Below are 23,520 nucleotides of genomic sequence, written 5' to 3'. Positions count from 1 at the left end.
GAGACAGGGTTTAGCCATGTTGGCCAGGCTTATCTCGAACTACTGACCTCAGGTGATCCACCCGCCTCGGCCTCCCAAAGTGCTTGAATTAGAGGCATGAGCCACCACACCCAGCCGTATTTATCTTACCTTTAAAAAACCCTTTCCTTAGCAGTGGTTTATAGTTCTCCTTGAAGAGGTCCTTTACATCCCTTGTAAGTTGGATTCCTAGGTATTTTATTCTCTTTGAAGCAGTTGTGAATGGAAGTTCATTCATGATTTGACTCTCTGTGTGTCTGTTACTGGTGTATAAGAACACTTGTGATTTTTGCACATTAATTTTGTATCCTGAGACTTTGCTGAAGTTTCTTATCAGCTTAAGGAGATTTTGGGCTGAGACAATGGGGTTTTCTAAATATACAATCATGTCATCTGCAAACAGGGACAATTTGACTTCTTCTTTTCCTAACTGAATACCCTTGATTTCTTTCTCTTGCCTGATTGCCCTAGTCAGAACTTCCAACACTATGTTGAATAGGAGTGGTGAGAGAGGGCATCCCTGTCTTGTGCCAGTTTTCAAAGGGAATTTTTCCAGTTTTTGCCCATTCAGTATGATATTGGCTGTGGGTTTGTCATAAATAGCTCTTATGATTTTGAGATGTGTTCCATCAATACCAAATTTATTGAGAGTTTTTAGCATGAATGGAAGAACATACCATGCTCATGGATAGGAAGAATCAATATCGTGAAAATGGCCATACTGCCCAAGGTAATTTATAGATTCAATGCCATCCCCATCAAGCTACCAATGAGTTTCTTCACAGAATTGGAAAAAACTGCTTTAAAGTTCATATGGAACCAAAAAAGAGCCCGCATCTCCAAGACAATCGTAAGTCAAAAGAAGAAAGCTGGAGGCATCACGCTACCTGACTTCAAACTATACTACAAGGCTACGGTAACCAAAACAGCATGGTACTGGTACCAAAACAGAGAGATAGACCAATGGAACGGAACAGAGTCCTCAGAAATAATACCACACATCTACAACCATCTGATCTTTGACAAACCTGAGAAAAACAAGAAATGGGGAAAGGATTCCCTATTTAATAAATGGTGCTGGGGAAATTGGCTAGCCGTAAGTAGAAAGCTGAAACTAGATCCTTTCCTTACTCATAATACGAAAATTAATTCAAGATGGATTAGAGACTTAAATGTTAGACCTAATACCATAAAAACCCTAGAAGAAAACCTAGGTAATACCATTCAGGACATAGGCATGGGCAAGGTCTTCACGTCTAAAACACCAAAAGCAACGGCAACAAAAGCCAAAATTGACAAATGGGATCTAATTAAACTAAAGAGCTTCTGCACAGCAAAAGAAACTACCATCAGAGTGAACAGGCAACCTGCAGAATGGGAGAAAATTTTTGCAATCTACTCATCAGACAAAGGGCTAATATCCAGAACCTACAAAGAACTCAAACAAATTTACAAGAAAAAAAAAAACAACCCCATCAAAAAGTGGGCAAAGGATATGAACAGACAGTTCTCAAAAGAGGACATTCATACAACCAACAGACACATGAAAAAATGCTCATCATCACTGGCCATCAGAGAAATGCAAATCAAAACCACAATGAGATACCATCTCACACCAGTTAGAATGGCGATCATTAAAAAGTCAGGAAACAACAGGTGCTGGAGAGGATGTGGAGAAATAGGAACACTTTTACACTGTTGGTGGGATTGTAAACTAGTTCAACCATCATGGAAAACAGTATGGCGATTTCTCAAGGATCTAGAACTAGAAGTACCATATGACCCAGCCATCCCATTACTGGGTATATACCCAAAGGATTATAAATCATGCTGCTATAAAGACACATGCACACGTATGTTTATTGCGGCACTATTCACAATAGCAAAGACTTGGAATCAACCCAAATGTCCATCAGTGACAGACTGGATTAAGAAAATGTGGCACATACACACCATGGAATACTATGCAGTCATAAAAAAGGATGAGTTTATGTCCTTTGTAGGGACATGGATGCAGCTGGAAACCATCATTCTCAGAAAACTATTGCAAGAACAGTCTGTCTGCACACCTGGGCTCAGGATTATGCATCCTCCATCTGCACACCAGGCTCAGGATCATGCAAGCTGTATCCACACACCCAGGCTCAGGATCACAGAGCCTCCACCTGCACACCCAGGCTCAGGATCACACAGACTGTATCCGCACACCCGGGCTCAGGATCACACAGACTGTATCCGCACACCCAGGCTCAGGATCACACAGCCTCTACCTGCACACCCGGGCTCAGGATCACACAGACTGTATCCGCACACCCGGGCTCAGGATCACACAGACTGTATCCGCACACCCGGGCTCAGGATCACACAGCCTCTACCTGCACACCCGGGCTCAGGATCACACAGACTGTATCCGCACACCCAGGCTCAGGATCACACAGACTGTATCCGCACACCCGGGCTCAGGATCACACAGACTGTATCCGCACAACCGGGCTCAGGATCACACAGACTGTATCCGCACACCCGGGCTCAGGATCACACAGACTGTATCCGCACACCCAGGCTTAGGATCACACAGACTGTATCCGCACACCCGGGCTCAGGATCACACAGACTGTACCCGCACACCCGGGCTCAGGATCACACAGACTGTATCCGCACACCCGGGCTCAGGATCACACAGACTGTATCCGCACACCCGGGCTCAGGATCACACAGCCTCTACCTGCACACCCGGGCTCAGGATCACACAGACTGTATCCACACACCCAGGCTCAGGATCACACAGACTGTATCCGCACACCTGGGCTCAGGATCACACAGACTGTATCCGCACACCCGGGCTCAGGATCACACAGCTTCCACCTGCACACCTGGGCTCAGGATCACACAGACTGTATCCGCACACCTGGGCTCAGGATCACACAGCTTCCACCTGCACACCCGGGCTCAGGATCACACAGACTGTATCCGCACACCTGGGCTCAGGATCACACAGCTTCCACCTGCACACCTGGGCTCAGGATCACACAGACTGTATCCGTACACCCAGGCTCAGGATCATACAGACTGTATCCGCACACCCGGGCTCAGGATCACACAGACTGTATCCGCACACCCGGGCTCAGGATCACACAGACTGTATCCGCACACCCAGGCTCAGGATCACACAGCCTCTACCTGCACACCTGGGCTCAGGATCACACAGACTGTATCCACACACCTGGGCTCAGGATCACACAGCTTCCACCTGCACACCTGGGCTCAGGATCACACAGACTGTATCCGCACACCCGGGCTCAGGATCACACAGCCTCTACCTGCACACCCGGGCTCAGGATCACACAGCTTCCACCACACACCCAGGCTCACGCTGGGCAGTGCATGTTCTGTGAGTTTAGACGAATATAGTGACGGGTAACCACTGTTACAGTTTCATACAGATTGCTTTCAGTGTTCTAAAAATCCCCTGAGCTCCACCCATTCATTCCTCCTTCCCCTGTGATCTTTTCGCTGGCGCTTGGTCATGTGGTTGTAGAGCTGGAGTCACACACTGTGCATCCTGTCACTGTGCAGCCTGTCACTCAGCCACGGGCATTTAACTGTCCTCCAGGTCTCTGCACAGCTTGCGGCCTCTTTCTCTTCAGTGGTGAGTAATATTCCACTGCCTAGGTGCGCCACAGTTGGTTTATCCTTTCACCTGCTTGCTGAGGGGCATCTGGGCTTGGGCGATTATGAGTGAAGCTGCCATAAACATCATGTGCAGGTTTTTCTGGGTGATTGCTGGACCGTATAGTGAGAGTATGCTTAGTTTTGTAAGAAACTGCCAAACCCTTTTCCAAAGCACCTGAGCCATTTTGTGCTCCCACCAGCAAGGAAGGAGAGCTCCTGTGGCTCCACTCCTCAGCATCTGGTTCGCCAGTGTTCCGGGTTTTAGCTGTTCTAGAACGTACTTTTTTGGAGCATATCAGTAGTTTATTTTTTATTGCAATGTTGTATTTTATGGTATGGATAGACCACAATTGATCTCCATTTGGGGTGTTTCCATTCTTGGCTGTGCATAGGCAGCTGCTGTGTGTGTCTTGCACATGGCCCTTTGGTGGACACGGGTGCCCCCTCCTCTTGGGAGTTTACTTGCGAATGGGTTTCTGGGTCCTGAGATCTGGACATGCTCATCATTAGATCGGGCCACAGGGTTTTCTGTAGTGGTTGTACCAGTTCATCTTCCCACCAGGAAGCAGTGCAGGAGAGTCCCAGTGGCCCCACAGCCTTGTTCACATGTGGCATTGTCAGCCTTTCCAATTGTCTTTCTGGTAGGTGTGTGGCACACTCACTGTGGCTTTAATTTGCTTTCCTTGGTGAGTAATTATGGCCACAACCTTTTCTCATGCTTCTTGGCCGTTTGGACATCCTTTCTCTGTGAAGTGCCTATTGGCATCTTTTGTACATGTTTGCTTTTTTAAGATTGAGTTTCTTTTTCTTACAGATTTGTAGAAGTTCTTTATATATTATGGATTTAAGTCCTTTGTTGGATGTACATGTTTCGATCCTCCTCCCATGTCTATAGCTTGTCTCACTCTCTTAATGTTGTCTTTTGATGAACAGAAACCTCTGAATTTTTTTTTTTTGAGACTGGGTCTCACTCTGTGGCCTGGGCTGGAGTGCAGTGGTGCAGTCGCTGCTCCCTGCAGCCTCAACCTCCTAAACTAAAGCTGCCCTCTTACTTCAGCCTCCTGTGTAGTTGGGATCACGTGTACATGCCACCACATCCACTCATTTTTTTTATTTTTCTTTTTTTTGAGATGGAGTCTCGCTTTGTCGCCTAGGCTAGAGTGCAGTGGCGCAATCTCGGCTCACTGCAAGCTCCGCCTTCCAGGTTCATGCCATTTTCCTGCCTCAGCCTCCTGAGTAGCTTTGACTACAGACGCGTACCACCACACCCGGCTAATTTTTTGGTATTTTTAATAGAGACAGGGTTTCACTGTATTAGCCAGGATGGTCTCAATCTCCTGACCTCGTGATCCACCCACCTCAGCCTCCCAAAGTGCTGGGATTACAGGCTTGAGCCACTGTGCCCGGCCACATCCACTCATTTTTTAATTTTTTTTTTTTTTTGACGTGGAGTCTCACTCTGTTGCCAGACTGGAATGCAGTGGTGTGATCTTGGCTCACTGCAACCTCTGCCTCCCGGGTGCAAGCAATTCTTCTGCCTCAGCCTCCCGAGTAGCTGGGATTACAGGTGCACGCCACCATGCCCGGCTAATGTTTGTATTTTTTAATAGAGACGGGGTTTCACCATGTTGGTCAGGATGGTCTCGATCTCTTGACCTCGTGATCTGCACCCCTCGGCCTCCAAAAGTGTTGTGATTACAGGCGTGAGCCACTGCGTCCAGCCAATTCTTTTTTTTCAAAATAGAGATGGGGGGTCTCACCATGTTGGTCAGGTTTGTCTTCAACTCCTGGGCTCCAGTGATCCTCCCACCTCAACCTCCCAAAGTGCTGGGATGACAGATGTGAGCCACTGCACCCTGCCAGAAATGTCTTAATTTTAGTGAAGTCCCAGTATATCAGTTTTTATGGTTAAGGCTGTTTGTGACTTGTTCAAGAAATTCTTACCTACTCCAAGGTCTGAAGATACTCTTGTGTTTTCCTCTAGAAGCTTTATGGCTTTATACTTTACGTGTAGGTGCTGATATGCCTCGAATCTTTTTTTTTTTTGAGACAGGGTCTTGCTCTGTTGTTGCGCAGGCTGGACTGCAGTGGCAAAATCATGGCCCACTGCAGCTTCAACCTTCCAAGCTCAAGCAGTCCTCCTGCCTTGGCTGGGACTACAGGCTTGCACCACCACACCCGGCTGATTATTTATTTATTTTAGCAATTGGATATCACTATGCTGCCCAGGCTGGTCTTGAACTTCTGGGCTCAAGTGATCTACCTGCTTTGGCCTCCCAAAGTGCTGGGATTACTACAGGCATGAGCCACGGCACCCAGCCTGAGTTTACTTTTAGAATTCATTCGTTGGAAGTCTAAGAAGACTCACAGGCTATGGTTAGCTAATTAGTAGTTGGTTTCTATGTGAATATCTGTTTATTAATAACATCTTTGGCCAGGCCCAGTGGCTCATGCCTGTATCTCAGCACCTTGGGAGGCCGAGGTGGGCGGATCACGAGGTTAGGAGTTTGAGACCATCCTGGCCAACAGGGTGAAACCCTGTCTCTACTAACAATACAAAAAATTAGCTGGGTGCGGTGGCGTGCGCCTGTAATCCCAGCTACTCAAGAGGCTGAGGCAGGAGAATTGCTTGAACCCGGGTGGCGGAGCTTGCAGTGAGCTGAGATCGCGCCACTGCCCTCCAGCCTGGCGACAGAGCGAGACTCTGTCTCAAATAAAAGAAAGAAGATGGTAAAAAATAACTTACTGCAGTCATCGTAAGCCCCCCGTTTGAGTCCTTTTGGACCACTGTAACAGTACACCACAGACCAGAAAGGTGAAACAGCGGAATGTGTTTCTCACACTTCTGGTGCCGGAAAGTTCCAGATGGAGATGGGGGAGACAGCTGCCTCCTCCCCAGCTCTCTCGTGAGGGCCGCCTCCGGCCCACTGACAGCTCCTACTCACTGTGGCCTCACGTGGTGGAAGAGCTGGGCTAGTTCTTCGGGGTCCCGTTTTTAAGGGCACTGAGCTGATCATTAGAGCTCTGCCTCCTGACCTAGTCATCCCCAAAGGCCCTGCATCTTAATACCATCCCCGTAGGGGTTAGGATTTCAACCTAGGAATTTTAGGAGGAGTCAAACACTCGCACCATAGCACCCTTGCATGCTGGAACATGAGCTGTTGCCTGTGGAGTCGGGGCTTGGGATCGAGTCCTAACCTCAAGTGTGTGGTTTCCAGAGAGTACCTCTCTCTAACCTTTTATTACAGAATTTTCCAAACATACAGCAGAGAGCTGGTAGGTAAGGAGTGATAGCTTCAGCGGGTCACCTGTCAGCTGACTCTGTTTCCCTCTGGGCCTTGCTGGGCCATGGGGATGGTCTGTGCTGGTATGTCTGGCTGGTGCTGCACATGCACAGCTGGCAGCCGGCACGGTGCCCTTTCTGTCCGTTCTGTTGGGGTCTTGGCTGTGACCAGGCCTCAGCTCTGGGGGCAGTGACCAGCCTTCCATATCAGTTCAGCTGGACTGCAGGCCTCAGAGCTGTATGAGCTCCAGACAGGTAACCTTAGGTGCTCACGGTGGCAGGGCCACAGCAGGGCTGGGGCTCCGTGTGGTGCTGCTGACTGCCAGGGGCCTGGCACAGTATGAGGCTTGACTCAGACCTGCCAGACTGTGTACCCTGGCCACCAGCTTCCTTGGGATGCAGGCTCAGCAGCTGCCCACCTCTGGCTGCTGGTCATCATTAGTGAAGTTTGGCGTGAGCAGAACATCAGCCCTCACCTTCTCCAGCTCATGTGCCCTTATCAAATGAATCTGGGAGGTCAGTTTTTGACTTCATGTGGGGATGGAGGCTGCCTTGGGTAGTCTTTGCAGGAGGACTGGGGGTTTGGGTGCCAGAGGACACAGTGGGAACTGGAATCTCCATGACGGCAGCTCTCCTCTGCATCGAGCTGTGACCCACTGTACATGTCCTCTGGGTACCCCATGGGGCTTATTGCCTGGAGCACAGACTGCCTGCCCACGGCACCAACTCTACAGACAGAAGTGGGGGCAGTGAGGCTGGCCCAGGTGCTCCCCACACAGCCTGTGCTCTGCACCTTTGCCCTGCATTGGCATTTGTTTCCCAAGGTTCCTCCTGCCTGCGGGGCAGCTCTGCCACTCCCCTCCTGATGCCATCACGTGGCCCGCAGCTTTGGGAAGGTGTTGCTCCAGGGGGACGCGTGTGCTCGGATGCTGCCATCCTGGCCACCTCCAGCACCTCGCAGCCCCTAGGAGGGCGTCGTGGCCTCTGGTCTGCTGGGCGTGCCCTTGCCATGGCCCTGCCTCTAGGCAGGTGCAGGGGATAGCTCTAGGCTGGCCCTTTCTCAGGCCAGGTGGCTGGCTCTTAGAGGAGAGGCTGGTGGGGGCTGGGCTGAGCAGAGTGGGCCCTGCTAAGAAGGGAGGGGTGGGCTGGCCCAACCTCTCTGCGGCTGGGGAAGGAGGTGGCGCTGGGGCATGTGGCTGTAGGAAAAGGGGCATTCCCACCGTGGCCCAGGGCAGTCAGGGGCATAGCACCTGCCAGCCAGCCCAAAGCAAGCCCTTGCCAGACACGCTGCACCTCAGAGCCCTGCAGAGAGGCACACCGAGCCACACCACACATGCCACCCAGAGCCTAAAGGAGGGAAACATGCAGAACAGGATCTCATGGCACGTGGAGATCACAGAAAATTCACATTTCAGTGTCCGTAAATAAAATGTGATTGGAACCCACACAGAAAAAGTGAGCTCAGAAACTTATAAGGGAAAGCACAAATCTGTATTCTTAAAGTTGCTACTGCAGCTGTGTGATACTTTTCATGTTCTGCGGGAACGTTTGGCTAAGAGCTGTCTCGTGCTGTGTCCTAGGGCGGCGCCACATCCATCACCTGGGGAACCAGCTGCAGCTGAACCAGCACTGCCTGGACACCGCCTTCAACTTCTTCAAGATGGCCGTGAGCAGGCACCTGACCCGTGGCCGGAAGATGGCCCACGTGATCGCCGCCTGCCTCTACCTGGTCTGCCGCACGGAGGGCACGCCGCGTATCCTTTGGTTTGAGAGCCTCCCAGAGGGCCCCATCTTTATGCTTAGTTGGCTCCCCTCAAATATTGGGACTTGGTAGTTGCAGTAACTTGGTATTTGTCTTTAATTGAAAAACACCTTATTGGAAGAACTGTTTCAGTTGATCCAGGGCTTTCTGAATTTGGGGTCTCCTTTTACTGGATTGAAGAACTGGGGATCTGGGCACCTGCCTTCCTCCCTCAGCCCTTGGGCATGCAGAGCGAGGGTTCTATTGGTCCCTGGGAATCATGCCCTGGATTCTCCCCGCTTGTGGACCTACTGCGCCTGGGTGCTGTATCCAAGTCCCCTGTGGTTCAGGCCGCTGTCTGGCCTGAGCAGGTGGGGTCCTGCTGCTGAGTGGGCTGCAGCCAGGCGTGCGCTGAGTGCTTGCGGCTGTGGACACCGTGACTGCGGGCAGTGGGCGAGGAGGCCACGGACCCTCAGCGGTGTGCAGCTTGGCCTTGTGCGTGGACACCGTGACTGCGGGTGGTGGGCGAGGAGGCCGCCGACCCTCAGCGGTGTGCAGCTTGGCCTTGTGTGTGGACACCGTGACTGCGGGTGGTGGGCGAGGAGGCCGCCGACCCTCAGCGGTGTGCAGCTTGGCCTTGTGTGTGGACACCGTGACTGCGGGTGGTGGGCGAGGAGGCCGCCGACCATCGGTGGTCCAGCTTGGCCTTGTGTGGAGGTGCCAGTGTCTGGTGTTCTCTTGTACTGCTCTCTGTGCATCTGGTCCTGTGCCCGCTGCTGCCCTCTGCAGACACGCACATGGGTCAGGAACTGCCTTCGACCTCTTGACAGGGGAGCCCAGAGCCTTCCAGCCTCCTCCGCTCTGTGCTGTGCTGTCCACACCTGCTGTGCACCTGCATCTTTACCCTGCTCTCTGGGGGCTCCCTTCACCTCCCCTGCATGGAACCCCACTTCCTGGTCCACACCCTCCGCATCTTGTGAGGTGCCTTCAATCCTCTGCAGGTGGTCCCCCTCCCTGCCCCGTGTCTGGTGGGCGTGGCATGCCTGGCCACATGTCTGTCTCCCAGCCTGCGCCCCTGCTGTCGCCTTGCCTCCAGCGTTCTCACTGGGCAGCTCCGTGGCCCTCTGGCTCCTGGCCCTTGCCATGCAGCTATGGGACTTTAGCTCCTTGCCTCTAATCTCCATGTTCAGAAATCTCACGGCAACGTGAGCCCAGCAGGCCTTTGCTGTCCAACAGCCTCCTGACCTGAGCTTCTGTTGAATTAGTTGTTAGATTTCTCTCCCTTCTTCTCTGTTACTCGGCCTGCCACAGTGAACTCATCTGGTTATCTCATCCTTCTTTTGCACATGGCCATCTTTTCACTTTGGGACAGCACCTGAACTTTAGCTTCCAGCAGAGCTGTCTCATTTCTTTGATGTTTTCATTTCTAAGAGCTCTCTGTGTTTTCTGAATCTTTCTTGTAATCTCCCATCTTCCTTGGTGTGACATCGCCTCACCTTGAGCTCTTTTCCGTCCTGGTCTGTGTTTTTCTGGTTGGTCCCCCTCGAGGGGTGTCCCGGGTGCCAGGTGATCCTGGTGGTTTGCTTCTCTTTTGAGTGTGGTGCAGAGAGGGCTCCTGGAGATGGCGAGCTGGGTAACCTGTTGACTGTGCCTCTGGCCAGGCAACCCTCAGTATCAGGATCTTTCATTAAAATGTTACTTTTTTTTTTTTTTTTTTTTAAGACAGGGTCTCGTTCTGTCATCCAGGCTGGAGTGCATTGGCAGTATCTCAGCTTACTGCAACCTCTTCCTCCCAGGTTCAAGTCATTCTCATGCCTTAGCCTCTTGAGTAGCTGGGATTACAGATGTGCATCACCTTGCCTGGCTAATTTTTTTTGTATTTTTAGTAGAGATGGAGTTTCGCCATGTTGGCCAGGCTGATCTCGAACTCCTGGCCTCAACTGATCCACCTGTCCTGGCCTCCCAAAGTGCTGGGATTACAGGCGTGATGAGCCACTGCACCCAACCCTTAAAATGTCCTTTTAACATTTTGAAATTTGTCTTTTCTGCGTAAAAGCACTTAACGCACACACGTCTTTAGGGATGATGAGAAGTGCCCAGGCAGCCCAGTGAAGGCTGAGAAACAGAACCCACCCCCACATCCCTGCCCCACCCTGCCTGCTCGTCCTAGCCCCAGCTCCACCCTGGGGTCCTGCTGAGAGGCCCGACCCTGCTCTCTTAGGGACAGACCAAGACCCTGAGAGAGAAGCTGAGCAGAGTCCAGGGTCAGCACCTGGCTGTGCCTCCCTTGTGTTTGTAGGAACTGTGTGGGGATCTCTGTGGAGCAGGGCCTAGGGCGGCACTGGGACCCCGGTGTCAGCAAGGTGGGGTGGCACCGTGTCTGTGCTGCTGCCTCACTGGGCATCCTGTGGGGGGACAGATGCCCTGGGATGTGGGCCCTCATGGGGTGATGACAGGCAGGATGGAGAGGAGTCCTGCGGCACTGCTGGGGCTGCCTCTGAGCCTGGCGGGACCACATTTAGCCACAAAGTTCCCACATGCCCCAGCAGTCCTGCTAGGTGTCTGCCTGAGGGGAAAGAGCACCTGCATGGCCACCGAGGCTCACACACACTGCCCACAGTGGCAGCATCCAGGAAGCCACCCCGTGTCCCCCAGGCATTCTGAAAATCCACCGAGGCTCACACGCACTGCCCACAGTGGCAGCATCCAGGAAGCCACCCTGTGTCCCCCAGGCATTCTGAAATTAGATCCTTGTGGTGGTTGCTCAACTCTGGGGATATGCGAAATCCCACTGCCCGGGGCACCATGAACAGGCAGGTTTGTGGCACGAACTTGTACCTTGTAAAGCTGCTAAGGACAGGACAGCTTGGAACAGGGCTGTGCTCACAGGAGACCGCACTCTAGCCCCTCTGGCTGCTGGTGGCCTGGTGGGGCTCCCTTCAGCACCCTCAGAGGATGCTCCGGGCTGGTCTCGGGTAGCTGTAGCCCTCACTTCCCAGCCCACCCCAGCTGTGCCGGCCTTTACAGGGAAGTGGGTCAGGCCAGGTGTAGCATGTCCCGCTCTGCCCTCCCTTCAGGGTGCTGGCAGCACCGTGCCCTAGGCCTGCCAGCCAGAGCCCCCAGACCCGTCCTGTACATGTCTGTCTCTCACCGCCCTCCTCGTTCTCTCTTGCCCCGTGCCTTCTCCCTCCCTGCTGACCTGCATTGGCTCTGTGGCCGCTGTTCTCGCCTCCTGCAGCCCCAGCTGGCTGGCTGGGCTCCTGTGCTGCCTCAGTTTCCTCAATAGCTCCACCCACTTCCCTTCCACAGAAAATTCCCCCAGGAGAGGGTGTGTGCAGCCAGGCTCTCTTCTCTGAGACAGGGCTGCCTGACCCAGCCCTGCTGCCTGTGCAGCTCCCGCTCACCTTCTGGACTCGCCCCCTTCAGTCAGGGCACAGCAGGGCCACCACCCCACCCCCACCCTGCTGTCAGCAGGACGTGAAGGGTCCTGTGCAGTGAGCTCACATTGTGGGGTGCATGGCCCCCACCCCAGGCGAGGCCCCCCAGGATCCTCCTTTTGCATCATCCAGCCCATGGGTGGGACCAGTGCCCTGAGTCCAGGACTGGATACAAGAAGTCCTCTCTCAGAAGGAGCAAGGGCTTGATTTAAGAACATCCAAGCTTATTCCTCCTCCTGCCCACCCTTCATTGTTGCCCGCTCCTCAGGTGTGTCCACCATCACCCTGAAAGTACGGGGGGCTGTGCACACTCACCTCCTCTTGGCCCTATAGCCTTGCGGCTGACACAGCCAGTCCCGGATTCCTGGAGGATGAACAGTGTGCTGCTGAGTCCCACTGAGTCTGGCGAGGCCCAGCTGACCCAGGCCTGAGTCTGCTCCTGGCTCCCAGCCCAGGGAGGCTGCCTGGGCAGCAGGACTGAGACGCAGGACCTGCTGGGCAGAGACTCAGCTGGAACGAGCAGCCCTGCCGTTGCCGAGCAGGTAGTGTATGGCCAGCGTGCTTCTCCTGGCTGTGTGTCTCCTCGAACGAGCAGGTAGTGTGTGGCCAGCGTGCTTCTCCTGGCTGTGTCTCGACTTGTTACTGCCGCTTCTGCCCACAGCTGGTGTGTGGATCTTTTACATTTGTTCCTGTCCAGCCAGGCTGCCCTAGGCCTGCATGTGAGAGGGCATCTTTTGGATGGTGATAGGCTGGTGAGCCCTTGAGGGCGTCCGAGCCCTGGGGCCAGCATTGTGGATGGTGCCGTCACCTGTCCCCACATAGGTCTGCAGAGAGCATGCCCAGCTCCCATGGCCCACCAGCTCAGCCTCCATGTCATGCCTGGCCACATGTGGGAGCAAGGCCTCTGTTGCCAGCCGCCGTACCCCCTTCAGACCCGGCTCCTCTCGTGGGCTGCAGAAATGTGCGTTCAGGCCAGCAGGGGCCACGTGCATTTGGCTGATCCCATTCTGGGGTCCGGAGTGGGCTTTCCGAGCCCACGCTTCTCTGCCCTCCTGTTCTGGCCAGCACCTGGTCCTGCCACCAGACCCCCTTGTTCCTGCCCCTCTCCCTCTGCTGCCTCCTCAAGGACAGGGTATTTGTAACAGTTTTAAGTGGTCAGAAGAAGGTATCAGGATGGCTGATGAGGGAATCAAATGGCGCAGACACCTTTAGGCATGAAGACGTTGGCATTTCAGGTCAGGCACAGTGGCTCAGCCTGTAAATCCCATCACATGGGAGGCCCAGGCAGGAGGATCGCTTGAGTCCAGGAGTTTGAGACCAGCTTGAGCAACATGGTGAAACCCCGTCTCTACAAAAAAAAAAAAAGAAAGAAAGAAAAATCAGCCCAGCTGGTGTTGCGCACCTGTGGTCCCACCTACTGGGGAGGCTGAGGTGCGAGGATTGCTTGAGCCCAGGAGGTCGAGGCTGCAGTGAGCCATGATCACACCACTACACTCCAGCCTAGGCAACAGAGTGAGCCCGTCTCAAAAAAAAAAGAAGTTGCCATTTCAGACTTCCAAAAGGCTGACCTGGAAACACAGGTGCACCCAGCGCGGGCCCCTGTCGGCCCCTTGTCAGTGGTGTCTTGTTGCTGGTGTAGCAGAGGTTTAGCTGAGTTTCGTATGTTGACATTGTTAATACATCATTCCTACCGAATTCAATTGTCAATCTTACTGTTTGAGTTTTGGAGTCTCTCTTTTAATGCACACAACTGTGTCTGCTGCTCATAATGCCAGTTCTACGTCTTTCTTTTCATTTTTTTCATGAGACAGGGTCTCACTTGATTGCCCAGGCTGGAGTGCAGTGGCACAGTCTTGGCTCACTGCAGCTTCTGCCTCCCAGGTTCAAGCTATCCTCCACCTCAGCCTCCTGTGTAGCTGGACTACAGGCATACACCACCACACCTGGCTAATTTCTGTACTTTTTGTAGCGATGGGGTTTCGCTGTATTGTCCAAGCTGGTCTCAAACTCCTGAACTCAAGTGATCCGCCCCCCTCAGTCTCCCAAAGTGGTGGGATTCTAGGTGTTAGCCCACCGGCCCGGCCTTGGTTCTTCCCTTCTAACCCACACACCTCTCATCTACTTGTCCTGCCTCTTGTATGCCGAGGACTCAGCGTGGTCCTGGGGCGGGAGACGTGCCTGGCTGTCTCCTGTCCTGGGAGCGGTGTTTTCTGCCTTTTGTGTACGTATCTGCGGTAGACTTTTGTGTACGTATCTGCAGTAGACTTTTGTGTACGTATCTGCGGTAGACTTTTGTATACAGGGCTCTTTATCAGCTTGAGGATATGACCTTGCTTTCTAATTTTCCAAGAGTTTTTGTCATGAAAAATATTGAATTTTATCAAACACATGCTTTTAATGTATTTATTGGTATGTTTTTTTCATGTATATTTCTCCCTTAATCTGTTACTTAATGTAAATAACACTGAATAATTTTTTAAAATTTTTTAGAAAACAGGGTCTTGCTCTGTTCTCCCAGGCTGTACTGCTGTGGCACCACCATAGCTCGTTGCAACCTCCAACTCCTTGGCTCAGGCGACTCTCTCACCTCAGCGTCCTGAGTAGCCGGGACCATAGGTGCACTAGAGATGGGGTCTCATTGTATTGTCCAGGCTGGTCTCAAACTCCTGGGTTCCAGTTATCTTCTCACTTTGGACTCCCAAAGTGTTGGGTTTACAGGTGTGAGCTACTGCATCTGGCCTGTTTTTTCTAACAGAAGCACTCGAGGCTATACATTTCTCTCTAGGTGAGTTTTGTTACATCACACAGTTTTTTGTTTGTTTTGTTTTGTTTTTGAGACAGTCGCGCTGCCTCACCCAGGCTAGAGTGCAGTGGCGTGATCTCATCTCACTGCAACCTCCGCCTTCCAGGTTCAAGTGATTCTCCTGCCTCAGCCTCCCGAGTAGCTGGGATTATAGGTGCATGCCACCATGCCCACCTAATTTTTTTTTTTTTTTTTTTTTTTTGAGATGGAGTCTCACTCTGTTACTCAGGCTGGAGTGCAGTGGCGCAACCTCGGCTCACTACAAGCTCCGTCTCCTGGGTTCACACCAATCTCCCGCCTCAGTCTCCCGAGTAGCTGGGACTACAGGCACCCACCACCACGCCCAGCTAATTTTTTTTTGTATTTTTAGTAGAGATGGGTTTCACTGTGTTAGCCAGGATGGTCTCGATCTCCTGACCTCGTGATCCACCCACCTTAGCCTCCCAAAGTGCTGGGATTACAGGTGTGAGCCCCCGCGCCCCACTGGGAATTTAACTTTTCTTTTTTTTTTTTTTTTTTTTTTTTTTTGAGACGGAGTCTCGCTCTGTAGCCCAGGCTGGAGTGCGGTGGCCGGATCTCAGCTCACTGCAAGCTCCGCCTCCCGGGCTTACGCCATTCTCCAGCCTCAGCCTCCCAAGTAGCTGGGACTACAGGCGCCCGCCACCTTGCCCGGCTAGGTTTTTTTTGTATTTTTTTTTAGTAGAGACGGGGTTTCACCGTATTATCCAGGATGGTCTCGATCTCTTGACCTCGTGATCCGCCCGTCTCGGCCTCCCAAAGTGCTGGGATTACAGGCTTGAGCCACCGAGCCCGGCCGGGAATTTAACTTTTCTTGAGCAAGCAGAGAGCATGCAGGTAGCTCACTCTGATCCAGTTGCTGCTGGTCCGTCTTGGTTCCCGGCTGAAGGATCGTGGCAGGACCCAGGTATTCCTTTCTGGCAGCTCGGGACTGCAGAACTTCCTGCTCAGCTCTTTTGTCTTTCAGAGCTGACTTCTGGGCTTGGTGGGCCTCAGCCTGGTGCCTGTGGCTCCTGGGGTGGCAGCTGCCGTGAAGGGACTTGAGTGCACTGTGCCCTGCTCGCTTGTTGAAGTTGCTTCCTTTTCTCTTGGCAGCTTGGCCTCTCGCGTCTGTCTGGCTCGGAAGCCCCTGAATTCTAAACCCTTATTTTCCCTTGCCAAGAGAGACTGTGAGCACTAGGCTCTGACCTTTTTTTTTTTTTTTTTTTGAGACGGAGTCTCACTCTGTTGCCCAGGCTGGAGTGTGGTGGCGAGATCTCAGCTCGCTGCAAGCTCTGCCTCCTGGGTTCACGCTGTTCTCCTGCCTCAGCCTCCCGAGTAGCTGGGACTACAGGCGCCCGCTACCATGCCCGGCTAATTTTTTGTATTTTTAGTAGAGACGGGGTTTCACCGTGTTAGCCAGGATGGTCTCGATCTCCTGACCTCGTGATCTGCCTGTCTCGGCCTCCCAAAGTGCTGGGATTACAGGCGTGAGCCACCAGGCCTGGCCTTTTTTTTTTTTTTTTTGAGACGGAGTCTTGCTCTGTCACCCAGGCTGGAGTGCAGTGGCACAATCTTGGCTTACTGCAACCTCCACCTTGCCAGTTCAAGCGATTCTCCTGCCTCAGTCTCCTAAGTAGCTGGGATTATAGGCACACGCCACCATGCCCGGCTAACTTTTGTATTTTTAGTAGAGATGGGGTTTCACCATATTGGCCAGGCTGGTCTCAGACTCCTAACGTTATGATTTGCCCGCCTCGGCCTCCCAAAGTGCTAGGATTACAGGCATGAGCCACCATGCCCAGCCACATTTTTTAAAAAATAGAGATGGGTCTGGTCTTGAACTTCTTGAACCAGGCTGGTCTTGAACTTCTGTCCTCAGGCAGTCCTGGCCTGGCACTGCCAGACTATGACAGCTCATTAAAATTGGCACGAATTGGAAGGAGGCCCGAGCTGAGACACTGGTGTGGGTTTTGCTCCTTGGTCCTCACACCATGTGGGCACCTCAGCCCCCCTCTCCAGTCCCATGGGGCCGGGAATAGTGGTGTCCACTCAGGGTGGGGCCCCTGCTGGCCCCTCCACTGCTGACTGTTGTGGACACAGCCCTTTCTGTGGGGCTGTATATACGAGAGCAGTTTCCCTTGTTTCTCTCTTTGGGTATCCAGTAAAAGCATTTGTATGTGAGGCTGTTGAGAGAAATTTATTGTTCTTTTAAATTTTAGTTCTGCCTTATTTAAATCTCTGTAAACTTTTCCACTTAAGGAAAATGTGTCTGTCTGAGTCAGGACCCGTCTGCAGTTTTTCTCCCTGCGAGCATCGTGCAGCCAGCCAGGGTGTGGGCGGCTTGTTTCCCCATCCTCTTCACGGTGGAGTGGCTCCTTGCTGTGTTGTCCACAGCTGTGGTGGGGAAGCCTGGTTGGTTCCTGGACCCGGGGCCGTTTGATGGCACAGCAGTGGGGTGCAGGGCTGCACCGTCATGACTGGACCGTTCCCGGGCCTTGTCATCTGCTGATGGGAGTCTCGCCTGGGCCTCTACCGCACTTAGGAATGTCTGGCGCCCTTTGAGGGCGTTGTGTCACCTGCCCTCTGTTGTGCTCACGCATCTCTCCTTTGACTGGCACTCGGCTGCACTGAGCAGAAGACACCCAGCACAGCATGGCAGGGGCCAGAAGGGAGGCGAAAAGAGGCCCCAGCTGGCAGAATCCAGGCTCTCGCACCCTGGGGGCCTCAGACAGGACCTCTTCTCTGCAGACTTTTTTTGTAATTCCCAGATGGTCAGAAGCAGCTGCTCAGCAAAAGGGAGGGTCTGCTGGGAGGACACCGGTACTGGCCATGCTGGACACAGGAGAGCCTCCAGAGCCCCAGGAGCTCATTAGCTGGGGGACCTGTAGGTTGGGCCCCAAAGGCATTAATGGGCCCTCCCAGGATTGGCCAGAGAGGATGTGATGTCCTCGTAAGGGAAGCACATAATTGAGCTTCCATCGTCTGGAAACTTCCCTGGAAGCTCCTGATAGAGCCAGGTGAATGCGGATCAAGTGCCGGGTGATTTTCGTTTCAGGGAAAGCAGTCATTTTAACCTCGTTAAATGTTTAATTCGAAGCTCCTTTTAAAATGTACACACTTATCCCATTGTTTTATTAAGAAAATTTTCTGCTGAGCTTAGTGGCTTAATGTCTGTAATTCCAGCGCTTTGAGAGGCCGAGGTGCGGAGATCACCTGAGGTCAAGAGTTTGAGACCAGCTCGGCCAACATAGTGAAACCCTGTCTCTACTAAAAATGCAAAAAAATTAGCCAGGCATGGTGGTGCACACCTGTAGTCCCAGCTACTTGGGAGGCTGAGGCAGGAGAATTTCTTGAACCTGCTTGAACTGTAGGCAGAGGTTGCAGTGATCCAAGATCACACCATTGCTCTCCAGCCTGGGCTACAGGGCAAGACTTCATCTCAAAAAAAAAAATTGAAACACCTGCAAAGTTGACGTGAATTGTGGAGTCCCTCGCTCACACTTGTGGTCCGCTCCCCAAAGCTATGCTGCCCTCACTGTCTTATTTTTTGGCGCGTTTCAAGGCAAGTTGCAGACGTCTGTGTACTGCACACAGCCCTTCAGCAGGCAGCCCATCAGCTGAGTAGGGGTGAGCATCGTTCCTGGATCTTTTTCTCCTTTGAAGGTAAAGTTGGCATAAAGTGAGATGCACAGGCTCTAATTGCTCCATCTGGAGAGTTCTGACAAACAGTCACCTGTCAGCCCAGAGCAGGGCTCTGTGGACAGGCCTCATGCCCCTTCCAACAGTCCCAGACCCGCAAGAGGCAGCCACTGTTTCGATTTCCTTCCATTACAGACCAGTTGTGCCTGTTCTAGAATGCCCTATAAATGGAATCATATGATCTGCGCCCCTGTCACTTCACATGCCTTTTTTTTTTTTTTTTGGTGACAGAACGTAGCCCTGTCGCCCAGGCTGGAGTGCAGTGGTTCCATCTCAGCTCACTGCAACCTCTGTCTCCCGGGTTCAAGCGATTCTCATGCCTTAGCCTCCCAAGTAGTTGGGACTACAGGGGCACGCCACCACGTCCGGCTAATCTTTCGTATTTCTAGTAGAGACAGGATTTGCTATGTAAGCCAGGCTGGTCTCAGATTCCTGGCCTCAAGCAACTGCCTGCTTTGCCTCCCAAGGTGCTGGGATTGCAGGCGTGAGCCCTGTGTCCGGCAGACATGGTTTTGAGAGGCACCCATGGTGTTTTGTATGCTGAGTGGTATTGCTGTGTGAATACAAGCCAGAGTGTTCTTGTATTAATGGACACCTGGACCGCTCCCTGTTTTTGGCTGTTCTAAATGAAGCTGCTATGAACATTCTTCTACAAGTCTTTTTGTGGACATACTTCTTTTTATTTTTACAGAGAGTCTCTGTGGCCCAGGCTGAGTTGCAGTGGTACAATCACATTTCACTGCAACCTCGACCTCTTGCGTGCAAGCAGTCCTCCTGCCTCAGCCTCCTGAGTAGCTGGGATAACAAGTGTTTGTCACCATACCCGGCTAATTTTTGGATTTTTTTGTAGAGACAGGGTCTCACTGTGTTGCCCAGGCTGGTCTTGAACTCCTGGGCTCAGGTGATCTACTGGCCTCAGCCTCCTAAAGTGCTGGGATTATGGGTGTGAGCCACTGCACCTAACTGACATGTTTTTATTTCTCTTGGGTAAATACCTAGGAGTGGAATAGGTAGGTCAGAGGTGTGTGTTTAGTTGTATAAGAAACTTCCAGGCCTTGGCCGGGCGCGGTGGCTCAAGCCTGTAATCCCAGCACTTTGGGAGGCCGAGACGGGCGGATCACGAGGTCAGGAGATCGAGACCATCCTGGCTAACACGGTGAAACCCCGTCTCTACTAAAAATACAAAAAACTAGCCGGGCGCGGTGGCGGGCGCCTGTAGTCCCAGCTACTCCGGAGGCTGAGGCAGGAGAATGGCGTAAACCCGGGAGGCGGAGCTTGCAGTGAGCTGAGATCCGGCCACTGCACTCCAGCCCGGGCTACAGAGCAAGACTCCGTCTCAAAAAAAAAAAAAAAAAAAAAAAAAAAAAAACTTCCAGGCCTTTTCCCAAGGTGGTTGTACCACATCACGCTTCCATCAGCAGCATGGGTGAGCTATGCTTGCTCCACATCCTCCCGGCATTCAGTGACTTCGTGGGCTTGTGCCACAGTTTTGTTTGCATTTCTGATGATTAATATAGTTGAGTTCTTTTTCATGTGCTTGTTGGCTTTTTTTTTTGTCTTCACGAAGCTTCTGTTGAATAGTTTTGTTTTTTTTTTTTACTTTGGCCTTTATTCTTCTTCTTATTTAAATAGAGTTCATTTCTCTTTTTTTTTTTTTTTTTGAGACAGAGTCTCATTCTGTTGCCCAGGCTGGAGTGTAGTGGTGCACTATTGGCTTACTGCAACCTCTGCTTCCTGGGTTCAAGCAGTTCTCTCACCTCAGCCTCCCAAGTAGCTGGGATTACAGGTACCTGCCACCACGCCTGGGTAATTTTTGTATTTTTAGTAGAGACGGGGTTTCACCATGTTGGCCAGGCTGGTCTCGAACTCTTGACCTCGGGTGATCCTCCCACCTCGGCCTCCCAAAGTGTTGGAATTATAGGCGTGAGGCACAGCGCCTGGCCTTAAATAGAGTTCATTTCTTTTTTTTTTTTTTTTTTTGAGACAGAGTCTCACTCTGTCGCCCAGGCTGGAGTGCAGTGGCGTGATCTCGGCTCACTGCAAGCTCCGCCTTCTGGGTTCATGCCATTTGCCTGCCTCAGCCTCCCAAGTAGCTGGGACTACAGGCGCCTGCCACCACGCCCGGCTAATTTTTTTGTATTTTTAATAGAGACAAGGCTTCACCATGTTAGCTAGGATGGTCTCAATAGCTAGGATGGTCTCAATCTCCTGACCTCGTGAGCCGCCCACCTCGGCCTCCCAGAGTGCTGGGATTACAGGTGTGAGCCACTGCGCCCGGCCCAATAGAGTTCATTTCTTAGAGCAGTCTTACAGAAAAATTGTGTAGACGGCACAGAGTTCCCATACGCCGCATTTAGTCCCGGGTTTCCCTGCGTTATTAACATCTTGCGTTAACTGGTCCACTTGTTACGGTTGATGAGCCCGTCTTGCCAAGCTGTTGGTAACAAAAGTCCGCAGTTCACATTGAGGTTCACTCTTGGCGCTGTGCCTTCTATGGGTTTTCACAAGTATGCAGTACGTGAACCCACCAGTGCGGTACGGTGCAGAGTTGCAGTGTCCTGGAACCCTCCACTCCAGCCACCCACCCTCCCTTTCCCCAGCCCTTGGTGGCCACTGACCTAATGCGATCTCCATAGTTTTGGCTTTTCCAGAAGGTGTATGCTTGGAGTCACACACACACACGATGTAGCCTTCTGGCCTCGTTGGTTTTTCCTGTTCATGTGTGTTGGCTGTCACGGGTGTTTCCCCAGGTAGTTTTTACTGCCTTCCTTTGGTTTCCTTTGATGTCACTGTCTCCACCCCCACCGCTGGTCTTCTCTTAGTGCCTCTCTCGAGTCTGTTGGCTGTGCTGCGGTCTGTCCTGCCCATCGTCACAGCCCTCTGGGACTGCTTGCCTTCAGATGCACCTTTGTTCACAGGCCTCACTGCTCACGTCCCAGCCGTCCTGGGGGTTCTCCTCTGTGTTTGAATGCCCCTGTGCCCAGCCCTGGCGCCGCCTTAGGGTGGGAGGCCTTGCTGTTCTGCATGGAGTTGCAAGAGAGGTCAGGGGCCTCCAGCCCAGGGTGTGGACGAGTGGGCTGGCATCCTCACCGTCCGACTGCTTGTGAGGTTCTTGCACGGTGGGGCTTTGCTGCTCTGGTCCCAGGGATCTTCCTTTGGACACCGGCTCTGGACGCCTGATCCAGCTCCAGGAGGTGTCCTTAGTGGCTTCTCGAAGCTACAGTGGGCCCACGAGTGATGTGCACGTCAGCTGTCTGGCAGGTTGTATTGACCAGTGACTTGTGTTTGATAACTTATGTGTCCATCTGAGTTTTGAATCACTTAAGACACATTCTTGGTCCTGTTTGTGCATCTGAGCGAGGACAGGTCCTGTGCGGGGTCCCCACACCTGCCTCTCGAGCACAGCTCCCGGTGGTGCCTGCAGGCTCACTATTCACCAGGGGAGCCCCAGGTCTATGTTTCTATCTCCCAGGAGGACTGCCTGCTTGGCGCCCGATAGGTGCTCAGGAAGTGCCCTTGGGATGGAGCACGAGTGCCACTGTGTCTTCTGTGCTGTGTGTGGGCAGCAGACCCACCATACGGTGGGCACCTGACTGGGCAGGCGGGGGTGTGGGGGTGCACGCTCTCTCCAGGATCAGATGGAAGTCCCCACCGTTTCTGGTTCCCCCAAACTGGCTCCACATTCCTTGCAGTCCCTTGTCCTGGTACTGGGTTCACAGCAGTCTCACTTGTGCCTGGGGCTGGGAGGCTCTGGTGAGGCCTGAGCGTGCTGCGCCTCGCTTCCATCCCACCTTTCCTTTCTGATCAAAGGTGGAGCTTATATTTGGAGGGGGGACTCCAGCTCCCTGGGGGTGCAGTCCTGCGGTCCTGCCCATTTGAAGGTAGGCGGGTAACCTGAGCTTGCCGGCTGCTCGACAGCATCCTTGACTCCTACTGCAGACATGCTCCTGGATCTCAGCGACCTGCTTCAGGTAGACAACCTCCATCCTGCGTCTTTCCCCGCCTGGGGTTGTGACCGGGGTACACCAGGTGCCTCCACGCATCTCCGTGGCCGGCCTGTGCTGCCTGCCCGGACAGGAAGTTTTGGTCTGTAGGATGAAGGGCCTTCATCACTTGGGGGTCACAGTCCGAGACTTGTGGGATTGTGGGTCTCCATGGCAGGAGGGCAGCTGCCAGTGCTGGGCACGGTTGGGTGTTAGCTAGGCCTGGGTGAACCGTGAACTTCTGTCCTACACAAAGGAGATTATTTTTAATTAAAAAAATGTTTTGTGAGTACCTAGTTTGGTATAGGAGATTATTTCTTTTGACCTTGCATTTTATTTATTTATGTATTGATGAGATGGAGTCTTGCTCTGTCACCCAGGCTGGAGTGCAGTGGCGTGATCTCAGCTTACTGCAACCTCTGCCTCCCGGGCTCAAGCGATCCTCCGACCTCAGCCTCCCAAGTAGCTGGGACCACAGGTGCCTGCCACCAAGTCTGACTATTTTGTATTTTTAGTAGAGATGGGGTCTTGCCATGTTGCCCAGGCTGGTCTTGAACTCCTGAGCTCAAACAATCCTCCCACCAAGGCCTCCCTAAGTGCTGGGATCACAGGCATGAACAACCATACCTGGCCTCTTGCATGCATTTTAAATTGTAGAAAAATCTTGTATTACACTCTATTTGGAGACACTCACTTTCTGGGTACCACAGAAAGCGTTTTCAGTTACATCTCTCTTTCCACATGACTGAACAAAGTGACAGAGGGGAAAGACCAACCCCAGGGACCCCTGTGCAGACAGGACACAGGGCGGGGGCATCGAGGCTCTGCAGGGACAGTGCTGGGGGCTGCACCACAGGTCCTTGGTGACCATGCTGCTGCGGACT

At 52.6% G+C, this 23,520-nt stretch overlaps 1 protein-coding gene across 2 annotated transcripts in view; it reads left to right on the top strand.

Moving 5' to 3' along the window:
* Positions 1–23,520, top strand: part of BRF1 (BRF1 general transcription factor IIIB subunit) — a 78,292-nt gene that overhangs the window by 17,550 nt on the left and 37,222 nt on the right. For both annotated transcript variants that reach the window (XM_007988038.3, XM_007988039.3), the window contains exons 3-4: positions 8,554–8,727; positions 22,593–22,624. In XM_007988038.3, coding sequence (XP_007986229.2) covers positions 8,554–8,727; positions 22,593–22,624 — 206 coding nt within the window. The remainder of the gene's footprint in view (positions 1–8,553; positions 8,728–22,592; positions 22,625–23,520) is intronic.

The sequence above is a fragment of the Chlorocebus sabaeus genome, chromosome 24 (assembly GCF_047675955.1).
Source record: "Chlorocebus sabaeus isolate Y175 chromosome 24, mChlSab1.0.hap1, whole genome shotgun sequence".
In the NCBI taxonomy this organism is placed as follows: domain Eukaryota; kingdom Metazoa; phylum Chordata; class Mammalia; order Primates; family Cercopithecidae; genus Chlorocebus; species Chlorocebus sabaeus.
Note: the sequence above shows the minus strand (reverse complement) of the source record. Positions and strands in the feature narration are given on the sequence as shown.